The sequence below is a fragment of the Pelodiscus sinensis genome, chromosome 3 (assembly GCF_049634645.1).
Source record: "Pelodiscus sinensis isolate JC-2024 chromosome 3, ASM4963464v1, whole genome shotgun sequence".
In the NCBI taxonomy this organism is placed as follows: domain Eukaryota; kingdom Metazoa; phylum Chordata; order Testudines; family Trionychidae; genus Pelodiscus; species Pelodiscus sinensis.
The window spans coordinates 145,737,397-145,751,501 of record NC_134713.1 but is presented as its reverse complement, the minus strand read 5'-3'; the positions used below and the strand labels follow the sequence as shown (position 1 = coordinate 145,751,501).

General features: G+C 44.1%; 1 protein-coding gene across 2 annotated transcripts in view; it reads left to right on the top strand.

The window, feature by feature from the left end:
* The window catches only part of KCNH1 (potassium voltage-gated channel subfamily H member 1), a 256,021-nt gene that overhangs the window by 199,811 nt on the left and 42,105 nt on the right, over positions 1–14,105 (top strand). For both annotated transcript variants that reach the window (XM_075925117.1, XM_075925116.1), the window contains one exon: positions 8,422–8,621. In XM_075925117.1, the coding sequence (XP_075781232.1) occupies positions 8,422–8,621 (200 nt within the window). The remainder of the gene's footprint in view (positions 1–8,421; positions 8,622–14,105) is intronic.

Here is a 14,105-nt window from a genome sequence, read left to right as displayed (position 1 = left end):
AAAATGGTTAACTAATGATAAATTGAAGATCATAAGATATCAAAGGTTTTTTTAATAAGAAATTCATGTATGTGGTGATCATTTCGCTTGGCAAGATAATTGTAATATTGGAGCATAGTATCTGCAATTAGCAATTGAAAATGCTGTTAAATTGCACACACTGTACTAATCAAAATGAAATAGTGGGTTTTGTTTTCCAAGAGATTTCAGAGACACAGGCTTCAGTTTACCCTTAGAGGCAGAAGAGTTGTAAATTCCTGCATCCTGAGCCAGCAGAGGTCACTGCTCCATAGGAAACAGGCAGTGTTTGCTTCAGGAAAGCCCCACCAGGAGAAGCTTCCTAGGACATACTGAATCCACAGCTAACCCTGGTGACTACTATGCCCCTTTCCTATTCAGTGCCCCCAGGGTGGCCAAATGTCCTGTTTCTAAAGGAGCAGTCCCATATTTAAGTCCTCTAGTAGGTGTCCTGATTTTTTTTCTTAAAAACAGAGAAATTGTCCTGTATCTTCTGTCTCCCCTCGCCCCATCAGTACTAGCAGGTCCTGCTGCTGGCTGGATTCCTGCTTGCCAATCACCTGCCCACCAGTGATGAGTGGCAGGGTCCAGTGGCTGATGATGGAGGTGGATATTCAAGGCTGATGGTGGGGGTGAGGAAGCAGCATGCATGCCTGGCTGCTCCTTCAGTGCAGCCTTTACTGTGTGTCAGCTCTGAGTCAGAAGGGCTCTGTCCCCTGGCTCCCATGCTGTTTCCTGCTAGCACTGGCCGAGTGCTGTGAAACCAGTGACTGGTTACATGTTGCCTCTGCTGCCCACCCAGGAGCCCTTTGTACTCCCATTCTCTCAGTCCTCTCCCTATTGTGTCCCTTAACCCTACTACACGAACCCTGCTGCTCATCCATATCCTCCAGGTAGGCTGCATCCTGCTCCCCGCAATGTGCAAAGAACACACCGGTGGTTGGAATGCTCAGCTTACCAACAGCCTGGCTGGCCAGCTCCTTTCTTTTCCCCCCATCTCTGGCTGGGCCAACACCCCAGGAAAGCCCAAGAACCTCTGGCTTGGGGCACTGGCCAGGAGGAGCCGAGCCCTGCATAGGTGTATGGCTCTGGCATGGCTGGGGAGGGGGAGAAGGATTTCCAGCCTGATCGTTCTCTCTCTCTCTCTCTCTCTCTCACACACACACACACACACCCCCCAACAGGTGATTATTCAACCCACCCAGCCCTGAGCCTCTGACTGGGCGGGGCTGATTAATCACCCCTGAGGTTCTGCTGCCCCCATGGCTTAGAGGGAGCACTGCTCCTGACCCTTTCTTCCTGAACAGTGCAGGAAGCTGCTGCTGGCCACATTCTGGCAGGAATCTGGGCAGGGCAAATAACCTTATGTTCCCTCTCCCTAGTATTGCCTCATAAAGATGGGGCTTGAGGTACCAGGAGAGGCCAGTGTGTCTCCTATTCAGCATAGGGAAATATGGTCACCTTAGTGTGGCCCATTTTGGGGATTGTGTTGGCTGACTTCAGGCTATCCAATAGGAGAGGATTTATAGATGCCTTGGGCTGTCACAGATTCCTTCTAGGTGTTCAGGATTGTGCCAGATAAGCCCGCAAAAGACAGAGCTGAATCTAGACCATGATACTCAGTGTCTTATCAGGTAGTAGAAGATAGCTAGTAGGAAAAAGGTGATTCTGTTTAAATACAAAATCTGCTGATGAAATCGCTTTTATATTACATTTATCGATAAAAGCATTTCTTCCACAATCTCCAGGGTGTGTGGTACTTACATTCCACAGGTTTTCAGATACATCTTAGCTCTTTTGACTTTTAATGTTATAAATAAATAGGAAATCATCTGTACATGACCAGGCAAAATCCATGTAAAAATAATTTTTCTTGACTGGTTGCTTTCTGTACTGCAGCATAAGCTGAAGACAGGATTTTGAGTTGTAGAAGAAAAGCCATTGAAATGATAAATCCAGCCCACTGTTTGTAGCTGTGAAGGGCCTTAGCAGAAGGGTGGGGAAGGATCTGAAGAGGTCATGCAGGAGCTCTGCATCTCCAACAAGCCACAGGTCCAATCAGGGTTTTCTATATCCCTGTGTAGAGGGACTGGCAGGGTAGAGGCATGCCTGGAGAAGGAGAGTGGAGCCTTTGGACATGAGATGATATCTAAATTTGAGGGTTGAGTCTCTCTCTTTAATGGGCTTATTGGGGAAAGTGTGATTCTGCCCTTTAAATACTCACATTTCAGGGGTCTCTGGATCCATGTTTTTGGCTGATGTCTCTTTTATATAGATCTAAATTTTGGGTCCAGATCTGAAGTTGGATCTGTTTTTTATTTGGGCCTATCATTGCAAGGGTTTATTTTTTCTAGGCCCATTATCTACTTGAGTCAGGGGTGTGTGGGGGGGGGGGGGGGAGGACTTTGCTGCACTAACTAGGTAAACAGGACTCAGGCTATGTCTAGACTGCAGTGTTTTTCCGGGGAAAAAACTCTGCCACATCCAAGGAACGTGTCTCCTTTTCTGAAAAAAAAATTCAGAAAAGCAGACACGTTTTTTCAGCAAAATGCAGGACAATGTAGCACTTTAAAGACTAACAAGATGGTTTATTAGATGATGAGCTTTCGTGGGCCAGACCCACTTCCTCAGATCAAATAGTGGAAGAAAGTAGTCACAACCATTGGACAAACATCTCAGACACTTCGCCAAAGGATTAATGCCCACAAAACAGATATCAGACAAGACCCCCCCCTCCCCCGCATCTCCCTCCTGTTCTGAAATGTGATTTGTCCTTTTCATATGTGTTCATTTTTTTTAATTGTATCCTTTGGTATATATGGTTGTGACTACTTTCTTCCACTATTTGATCTGAGGAAGTGGGTCTGGCCCACGAAAGCTCATCATCTAATAAACCATCTTGTTAGTCTTTAAAGTGCTACATTGTCCTGCATTTTGCTTCAACTACCCCAGACTAACACGGCTACATTTCTATCATGTTTTTTCAGCATCCCTGTAAACCTAGTTTTATGTGGAAGAAGGAATGCTCCAAAAAAAGAGGTTTTTTCCCTAACATTTGGCCCAGTGTGGAAGGGCCAAATGTTGGAAAAGCCTCTTCCAAAAAAAATTGGAAAAAAATGTTCTGATTGAACTGTGTAGTCTAGAAACAGCCTCAGAGCCACCTTTTCTCTTCCTTTTATCATTAAGTGCTAGTTAGGTCAGATATACCTCCGGAGTCCTCACTATTTGCTTCCTGCTGTTTTCAATGAATACATGTCTTTTAATATTTACAAAGACAACCCTTGAAAGTGAAACTCTGCCTTAAAACACTATATTCCTATTTGCCATATTCTGTGGGGTACCTTCTGCTGTTTACATTTGGTTTGGAAATATTTTTGTATTTCTACCACCGGCAGAGAACTCAAATGATACGTGTTAGTTCTCAATGCATGAAACAATGCAATTGGATATTGATTAGCTATCCTATTTAAAATTATATATTTTATTTGCTTCCCCTGTTGTTGTGCCTTGTGATTTTACAACAAAACATAGTGTAATGCAATATAAAGTAATTATCATAGGTGTAAACCCAACATGTAATATAGCCAAGGGGGAAATTAGATTTGTTTACCTACTATTAATTTCACTGGTGACAAAACCTCATTCTGATGGGGCAAAGATTTAGACTAGGAAGTTGTTAACTTTCCTTCTTTAGGAAATGTGAAAAGAATGAGGAAAAAATACTACTAATAAAAGGCCAAATACCTAAGTCATCCTTCGGTGTTTGTTCAATGCAAATTCAGGCAGAACTTGCCATGATTCGTAGGTTATAAGACTGAAGGGATTTCTGTGATCCCTTATTCTTACATCCTGCATATCACAGAGCATAGGACTTTTCTGAATTTGTGTTTAAACTAGAGCAGGGGCGGGGCCAGGACACTTCTGTGCTTCTCTGCCCTCAGACTCTGATTGGTCTGGGGGTGGGGTAGCATGTGAAGTCTTTGCTCCCACCCCAGCTCCAGAGAGAAAGTATCCCTGGCAGTGGGAGGAAACTTTGCACACTCCCCCTGCCCCTAGGACAATCAGGCCTTGGGGGTGGGGAAAGCACACAAAGTCTCCTGCCACCCTGCCCCGAACCTGCAAGGAGTTTAGAAATGCTGCACCCTTTGCTAGGCAGGAGGAGACTTCGTGCTCCTCCTGTCCTGCCTCCTTCCTGAAAGGAGCGTGTGCTGCTTCTAAGTGCTGCGCGTTCCCTGCTAGATGGGATCAAGGTAGAAGGAGACTTAATGTGCTCCCCCTGACACCAAGCCTTGATTGACCTGGGCATGGGAGGAAAGCATGAAGTCTCTCGCTTCCTGCCCTCAGGCACATGGTGCTTAGAGTCAACCACCAGGGTTGACAGCAGTAGGGTCTCCGTTGTCCAGATCAACCCGCTTGGCAGGCTGGATCCAGTCTGTGGAGGCCCTTTTGATCATCCCTGAACTAGAACATATCTTTCAGAAAAAATTTTGATTTTTAAATTCCCAGTGGTAAAGAATCCACTAGAGTCCTTGGTAAATTGTTCCAATGGTTTGTAACTAGAAAAAGGATGAAAATAAAATTCAGTTTAGACCAAAAAATCCAAATTTGTTTTGTTTCTGGTTGACCAAGAACAATTTTTTTTTTTTTTTAAATGACTCCTCTAGCCACAAATTTTATTCAGTCCAATCTGAAACATGTTTTCATTTTGGGGGCGATTTTTACCCTATGTATCAAATCCGTCTAAATTAAACATTATTTTGAAATAAAAAGTTCAAACATTTCTCTTAGAAAATGTTGCAAAAAAGCATTTTGACTTTTTTGAAAAAAGTTCTCTCGCATTTTCTGTCAAAATTATTTGCTGGATCATCATGAATTTGTGACCATTTATACTCAACCAGAAACTGCATTTTTCAGCAAATAAACTGGTCACTGAAAATTTTTGCACAGCTCTATTAATTACCTTCACTGTTAAACATTTTGGCTTTTAAAAAAAATTTTTTTCTAGCCATTGGCTCTTCGTAGACCTTTCTCTGCTAGATTGAAGAGCCCATTATCAAAGTTTTGTAGGTATTTAATCACATTTTAATGGATGTGTGTGTCAGATAAGTTCTAAATAAAATTGAGGAGGAGGTGCTCCAAGGACCAAAGTTCTTGGTTGTCTGACTAAAAATGTTGACTGGTGTGTCATTCTTTATGGTGTTCTGTTAAGCTTGCTCTATGTGGTAAAGTTTGCAAACATGCGTATGTTAATATGGTTACATAAAGTTATATTGGGCCAAATCCCAAAGGCCTCACACACCTTTTAAATAGTGCTTATATTAAGACACTACAGATCCCAGTAGAGGTGTGACTGAGTCAAATTAAGACCTCAAGATTGGCCCATGAAAACAAATAATGTATTGAGCTCTGATTCCTATTAAAAGGACACTTGAACGTTGTGTAAATAGTGATGACTGAAGTAGGCAGAGTCATTCATTTATATTCCAGAGAAGGCCCTATACTGGATTAAATCTAGACTGAACATGTTCATTTGATTTCAATGGTCTAGAGAGTAAGAACAGCCCTGCAAGTACCCAGAGAAGACTTAAAACCTTGCAGTCTTGTAGAAAGCTGGTGTCACTGGTATATATTCTAACCAAAGTGCTAAGCCTGTTTGCCAGAGTGAGCAGTACCTGGGCAGTTAAGCTGCCTCACAAGTGACCCCTTTGTGCAGTTTAAAAGAATAGCCAGAGCCTAATACTCAGGCTGTTATCTCCAGGTGCTGAGCCCCTGAAAGGCAGGACTGGATTGAGACATAAGCACTACTATAGGTCTGTGCCAAAGGTTCTGGCTTCTGAAATCATGTAATGGAGTCTGAATGTGAGCTTTCCTTTTAAAAAAGGCTACACTCTAACACTCATGGTTGTGAACAAGACCTTGGAAATGTGAGCTAAGTGTAACTATTGTCTCCTGAGTCAATAGACAGGCTGAAGCAGTACCCTAAATTGATTTGGGAGCTACCCCATTCACTTTAATTGGTTGTTAATTCTGACAACCTTTTACCCTGAGACAAAAGACAGGACTATGCAGCACTTTAAAGACTAACAAGATGGTTTATTAGGTGATGAGCTTTTGTGGGCCAGACCCACCGCTTCAGATCACATTGTGGAAGAAAATTGGCATGACCATATATACCAAAGGGATACAATCAAAAAAAGTGAACGCATATAAAAAGGACAAATCAAATTTCAGAACAGAGGGGGGATAAGGGAGGGAGGTTAATGTCTGTGAGCTAATGATATTAGAGGTGATAATTGGGGAAGCTATCTTTGTAATGGGTAAGATAATTAGCATCTTTGTTAAGGCCCAGTCATAAAGTGTCAAACTTAAGCATGAATGACAGTTCAGAGGTTTCTCTTTGAAGTCTTGTGTTAAAATGTCTTTGAAGCAGGATGCAATGCTTCATTGCAATGAGACAATGCCCTTTCTGGTTGAAATGGCAAGAAACTGTTTTTTCTTTGTGAAACTGTCTGATGTCTGTTTTGTGGGCATTGATTCTTTGGTGAATTATCTGAGACGTTTGTCCAATGTACATAGCAGACTGACACTGTCGGCACATGATAGCATAAATTATATTTCTGGATGAGCAGGAATATGTGTTCTTGATCTTATAACTGAATTGGTTAGGTCCTATAATGGTGTTAGCAGAGTAAATATGTGGACAAAGTTGGCAACGGGGTTTGTTGCAAGGGAAAGTTCCAGGTTTCGTATTAGTGTTGTATATCCTGTGGTTGTTGGTAAGAATCATCCTGAGGTTAGGTGGTTGTCTATAGGAGGCTATGGGTCTGTCTCCCAGAGCCTCTCGGAGTGTAGTATCCTGTTCCAGTATAGGTTGTAGTTTATACCAGACTAACACAGCTACATCTCTATTACTATTTTACCCTGAGGAGCATTGACAATTATGAGCCTACTGGGGATTGCTGCCTGCCCAGAATGATGGCAGTTTCATGCCATTACGGCATTACCACTCCTTGGTGGGAAGGGCCACAGTTGTTGGAGTGTGGCCTTGGCCTGCACCTCTAGTCCAAGGAGTGGCCTCTGTGTGGTGGTGTGCTTAGTCACAGATTGCCTTAATCCAGTCCTGATAAGTGAAGAGATTCCATCTCAGAGAAGTGAAGCGGGAGAGAAAAGAGGAAAAGGGAAAGAAGACAGGGAGCAGGGAAATGAAAAACAGAGAAGCAGAAGAAATGGGAGGAGAACAGGTGTATTAGAAGCCAATATCTGTTGCTCAGCTAGGGTTCAGTCAATGCTTGGATAACTTCTCTAGCTGATTGCTCCCTAATTTATCTAATCTACTTTGATGGTTCCTTGACTATCCTCTCATTGAGCTGATCTGGTGCATCAATATGATCCATAATGTACCTCAGGCCACTTTTCCCAGTGATAATTACATATAGGTGGCTTAGGTAGGGCACTGGGGTGAGGTACTAGATCTCTATCTGTAACTCCGGCAGCTTGTAAGCCATCGGAATGCAGGCATTCAGGCTGACACTCATCCAAGCTAATGCCTTGGATGAGTGGATTTTCAAGCACCCAGAGTCTGCATCTGACTCTGGTTCTAACTTTTTAAAAAGGAAATAAAAATACTAATTTTGAACACCTTAACAAATGTTGACTAAATAAACCATTGGCCATTGTAAGTAAACTGACTGAAGTCAGAAGTCATACCCCAGATTCTGTGTTTGTGGAGGGGGACTGCTCTAATTATCATCCTTGCCTAAGATCTTGCTGTTCCTTCTGCCTGAAGAATATAAGAACATAATACACAAAACCCTGCATTATTACAGTTGCATTTATAAATTGCTGACCCATTTTGTGTTTTGATGCACTGTTGTCACTCAGAGGTGGATAATGATGGCTCAACTGACTACTGTAGTAATGCATTTAAAACTGGGAAATCTGTCATTAATGATGTTTTAACGCAGGAGCAATAAACCATGAATGAAATTTTAAATTAGTTACTGTCAAACGATTTGTCTTAAAAATTTTCTTACATTTTGTTTTTATATGTTTTTTGAAGCTGCTGAATTGTTTGATGGACAAAGACAAATGTATAGAATGTTTCAGTAATTCACTTCTACTTCTCAGTACTCACCATCATAAATTATACAGCCAGCCTGAATATGTAGTGCTAGAGATGATCCAGAAATGTTTCATTTTTTATGCTATGAGTTTTTACCAGCTTGACTTATTGAAGTGATCATATGCTTCTGTAGACATGACATTACCATTGCCCTTGGACATACGACACACATATACTGTGAGTGGGCAGATATCAACACAAAATATTATTTAGCTCTCAAGTCTGCTGCTGCTTGGCAGTTTAGGAAAACACCTACTTTCCTTTTTTTCTTTTGTTTGCAGCACTTCTGTATGCAACCATTTTTGGAAACGTAACAACCATCTTCCAGCAAATGTATGCCAACACAAACCGGTACCATGAAATGCTGAACAGTGTCCGGGACTTCCTTAAACTCTACCAAGTGCCCAGAGGTCTGAGCGAGCGTGTGATGGACTATATCGTTTCCACTTGGTCAATGTCCAGGGGTATAGATACTGAAAAGGTAAGAGAAACCTGAAGGAGTCTCCATGTCACCTACCGAAACTTCTTCCAAGTTTGATAAAATATCAGCACTGAGGATTAAATAATTATCTGTTGAATTATTTAGATGCCAAGATTGCATCAAACAAACAAAATCTGCATTGATGGTACTTGGTTTTATATTCTCCTATGGCTAGAATTTGTTCTGATCATGTCTGAGTATCTAGGAGGATGGGGCACAGGTACCCCCGGTGGAAAGGGCCAGACACAATTGCAGGCTCTACACAGTGGTGAGGCTCAGTGGAATGCATGGTCCCTCCTCCCTCCAAAAGGAGTGGAAAGGAAACCAGGTCATACTGCTCAGGGAGCTGCCTCACCTCAGAGGAGCACATTGCAACTATATGGTCCTGTGCACAGAGTACATAGTCTGCGCCTGTCACACAAGCATGGGGGTATTAGTTAGCATGTGGATGTACAGCGTATAGGTTATTAATATAGATTAGCTATTCTTGTAATAGAAGACAGTTTGAGATCTACTTTTCATTAGGGGAATATTCTCATAGGAATACTTGGATTTACAGGCAGAACTCCCATTGTGTGTAGTGAGAGAATAAAGATCCTTTTGCCAAAACAGAAAACTTCTCTTCATTCCCTTCATATTAGGTGCCTACTTTTATGATAGTAGATATTGTTTTCCATTTGTCAGCAGAGAAATGAGCCTGGCATGTGTTGTTCCAGGACTGTTAATTCAGGAAATTACAACAGTGTTCCCATCTCCAGCCAGAACATGATTGGTTAATTTATTGTTCAAAATAGTGGCTGATGCCATTTTAAAAGCAAACAAATGCATTGTTTTCTAGCACTTAATATGCTGCTAGAGATGGCCAAGCAGATGCAGCTTGGGGATGGATTGTCTGGAGCTTCATGGGAAGATAGGACTGTCTGACTTCCTGAGGGGCCCTTGAGCATTGCTTCCTGCCATCTGGATCCCAGAGTGTAGAGAAGCGGTCTCCATGAGGAATGATATTGCAGTACTGAACATTACTGACCAGCAGCTGCACTGACACACATACTGCTTCTTGTAGGATCAGGAAATGATGTAGAACCACCTGGAAAGGAGGTCAGGGAACAACTTGGGTACACAGAACAGTAAGATGATTGCACAAGAAAAAGTAATTTTGCATGTGAAGTATTGAAGATTCGTCCTCTTCATTCCCTCGGCTTCCTCTACTTAAAACAGAAATACTAACTATGTACTGCTAAGAGTGCCATTGGAGATAGCAATGTACAAATTAAATCACATCTGACACATTTCTCCTGCTAGAATTATTTCAATACACAAAGTCTCCAATTACAAGACTATCAATGAGCATATGATGTAGATTTCAGTAACTGACATTTTGGAAGCTTAAGTGCCAATGTTTATGGTTCTAAAATCAACATTTTATAACAAGGACTAACAGTTTACCACTGACTAATAGTTGTATCGATTCATAAATTCTCAAGTCTGAGCTCCATTGATTTTTTTGCATTCATACACAAATTCCACAATGCTGCATAATGAATAAAATCCCAGCACAGCTGTCATTGTGGGTGTGTAATGTCATGCAGCCCACTATAGGTAAAACAAAATTTAAAGGTGAACTTATCCTCAGAATTAGTCTTTGTAATATGGTGCTTGACTAGTGCTCATTGTGAAAAAGCCTGGGGATGAATAGCCAATTAAAAGCAAAGGCAAGCCTGCAGGATTTGCAAATGTCATTAGAGCCGGCCCACAACATTTTGGCACCTGAGGGGGGGAGCTCAAATGATGTCCCCATGCCTCCTCGCTTGGGCCAAAATGTTGAAAGTTCTCAATTCTGCCTTCTTCCTGGTCTGTTCCTCTCATGGCACTCCACTATCTCTGTGCATCTAGAGCAGAGAGAATACATATGCACTAGCAGCAGACACAATTTTCTACACTCTGGGTCCTAGTGGCACTTCCCCACCCAGTCTGGCACCTGAGGCAGCCGCCTCAGTTCACCTCATGGTAAGGCCAGCCCTGAATGTCATTCTAATGAAGCTTAACAAAGAACCAGCATCAAACACTAACTAAACCATGATGACCCACTTTGGGCTTCTTTGCGATATTCATTCTGATGAACACTATTACAGCTCCAGGAACTCACAAGTATGTTAAACTCACTTTAGGTAACCACTTGTTTCACTGGAATTCTGAAGCCAGTGCTCAATAATTTTCTGAAACAGGAGTGCAAAATGCAATAATCTCATATTAGACAGGGAGCGAAAGCATTTTTTTATGAGAGTTTCCTAAAATCATCATTATCTCTTTCCAACACTGAGATAGGGTAGGGCCAAAGTTATGAACAGGTTCCATCCACTTCTATTTTGAGTTGCCCTTGGACCTTGTAGGGGAGTTGCCTGGAGGAATTCATACACCATGTTTTACCACATTCTCTATGACCATCCATTGCCTCTGTCTAATGCATTATTTCCATACAGAACTTTTGGTGGGCAGTCGGTATGGGGTCATTTTAGCATAATGGCAAAACTATTGTAGTTGTCAACTTTTTAATGATTGTATAGATTGAACTTATCTAGTCCAGCACCCTCAGGACTTGACTGGTGCCAAACCAATTTGCTAGACCACGGGAGATCAATATAGTCGAGCACAGTGTTTCTCAAAGTGGTCCATGGATCCACTCTACTAGAAAACTGCTAGTGGACCGCTCTGGTTTGTTTACTTACTGGTTCTGCAGCCATGGAGCCTCGTGGCTCCCATTGGCTGCAGTTTACCATTTGCAGCCTAGGGGAGCCACGGGAAACAGCGGCCCGGTAGAGCTTTCTTGGAGTGCGTCTGAGGACCACTTTAAGAAACACTGGTCTAGCAGCATTACCAATGCTTCCACTGCTTTTTGGGCTCTAGGAAGACATTTAGATTAGACCTATAGCACAGAACACTGAGAGCCTGGACTGGTGGCTTTAAACCCATGGTCACCAACCACTCGATCGCAATCGACTGGTCGATCGCGAGGCCTCGACCAGTCGATCGCGAGGCATTCAGGCAACCCCACCCCCCATCCCCGAGAAGCCCCACTACCTACCTCTAGTGTAGTGCCGGCTTCCCGCGGGGTGGACGGAAGTCCTATCTGAAGCCCAAGTCACTTCCGGGGGTTCCGGAAGTGCGCAGGCTGCTCCCCTCCCACAGCTCTGTTGCGTGCTGGGGGAGGGGGCGTCGGCCCTGAAGGAGGAGTGCGGAGGCTTCCTTGTGCCGCTGGCGCCAGAGGGGTGAGTTGAGCGCAGGGGTTTCCCTGTGCCGCAGGAGTGGGGGTCAGCTCCGGGGTTTGGCTGTGTTGTGGGAGGGGAGGGACTTGGCTGGGCCGGGCCAGGCCGGGCCGTGGAAGGGGGGTTTGGTTCTGGGGTAGGCGCACGCGGGGGTTGTCCGTGCTGTGTGAGGGGTTGGCTGAGTCGTGCCGTGCCGTGCCGTGCCGTGGGAGACGGGTTTGACTCCAGGGTAGGTGCCCGCGGGGGTTGGTCATGCTGCAGGCGGGGGTTGGCCGCGCTGCGCCGTGGGAGGGGGGGTTGGCCCTCAGGCAGGTGCCCGCGGGGGTTGGTCATGCTGTGGGAGGAGAGGGGAATGGGGGGATGGGCTGGGTCATGCCGTGGAAGGGGGGTTTGGCCCTGGAGCAGACTCCTGCGGGGGTTTGGCCCTGCCGTGAGAGGGGGGGGTTTGGCCCTGGGGCAGGCACGCATGGGGTTTCTCTGTGCCGCGGGGGAGGGGTCGGGCCCGGAAGAGGCATGTTCTGTCTTCGATCTGGGGCGGGGGGGGGGGGGGGCGAGAATCCTCAGAGGAGGCAGATGAAGGGGACTCTGCTGCCACTGGCACCCTGTCCCCGCTCCTCAGACCCCACTCCCCTGTCCCCAGCTACACAATTCTGTCCCCACTCCTCTGACCTCAGCTACAGAACTCTGTCCCCATTCCCATCCCCACTCCCTGAACTCTATCCCCACTCCCTGTCCCCAGCTACAGAACTCTTTCCCCATTCCCGTCCCCACTCCTCGAACTCTGTCCCCATTCCCCTGTCCCCAGCTACAGAACTCTGTCCTCATTCCCATCCCCACTCCCCTGTCCCCAGCTACAGAACTCGGTCCCCATTCCTTTCCCCACTGGCACCCTGTCCCCTGCCCTCCCAGCACCCTGTTCCCTTTCCCCTGCCCCCAGCCGCAGAACTCTGTCCCCCCAAAATGTATAATTATAAATGCTTCATTGTAGATTTAAATAGCATGAATAAAAAACAGACCATTTATTTCATAACTATAAACACGTGATTTTAATTTTATATATCGCATAATTTAAAAATAAACTGTTTATCAGAGTGTGTAAGTAAGGGTTGGGAATAGCAAGTGATGGACAGGAGGAGAATAGAGAGGGTGGGGCTTCAAGGAAGGGGTGGGGCTTCAAGGAAGGGACGGGGTGGTAGATCTTCGCCTGTTCTGAGATTTAAAAAGCGATCTTTGGTGTAAAAAGGTTGGAGACCACTGCTGTAAACAAACTTCATGGGACTGTGGGAAACGTGGCCACACCCATGATAAGTGGATATCCAGCTAACTAAAATCATACTGGATCATCAATGTTGCTGGACCAGAATAAAAAGGTTCAATGTGTAGTTAGTTACTCAGTGTACTTTGTCTTCTGTGGATGTCATAATGTCTTTAGTTTGTCTAGCCTTGCCATGCTTGGATATGATGCAAGAAACTCATTTAAAATATTTTCAGCTTTTGCTCCAGGGCTGCGTCTAGACTGGCAAGTTTTTCCGCAAAAGGAACTGCTTTTGCGCAAAAACTTGCCAGCTGTCTACACTGGCTGCTTGATTTTGCGCAAAAGCACTGATGTTCTACTGTCCGAAATCAGTGCTTCTTGCGCAAATACTTTGACGTACCCGTTCGGGCAAAAGCCCTTTTCCGGAAATGTTTTTGCACAAGAGGGCCAGTGTAGACAGGCAGCTAAGACGTTTTGCGCAAAAGCAGGCTAAACAGAAAAAAGCCCTATGGACACTCGGACACCATGACTCCTCTTACCCATACATTCTCCAAGTAGGTAATGCCCCGTGTATAGTTTGTGTAGATTTTTTCATGGAATTTGCCTATTAAGAATAAAATTTCCATCAAATACAAGCCCTTGGCATTCCAATTTTTTCTACGCAAGCTTTGGGCCTCACTGTACTGTAAAATTTTACTGTTTTAAAAACTTGCAGCATTTGTTCCAACGGAGGCTGTTGCTGAGATTAAAGACTATTTTCTTTTTGGTTTTGTAAAGTAGGCTAAGTTAATGTTATGGAGCATTTTAGGTTGTGTGGTTTTTTTTTTAAACTCAGAGTAGAAATGTATGAGAAGAATGCTGTAGTTCTTAAAATCTGTTATAGTTTCAAACAAATGAGATGACATAATGAAGGCAACCAGCTGATGTAATGCTCTAGGATGCTTGTACAGAAACTGATGATCTAAT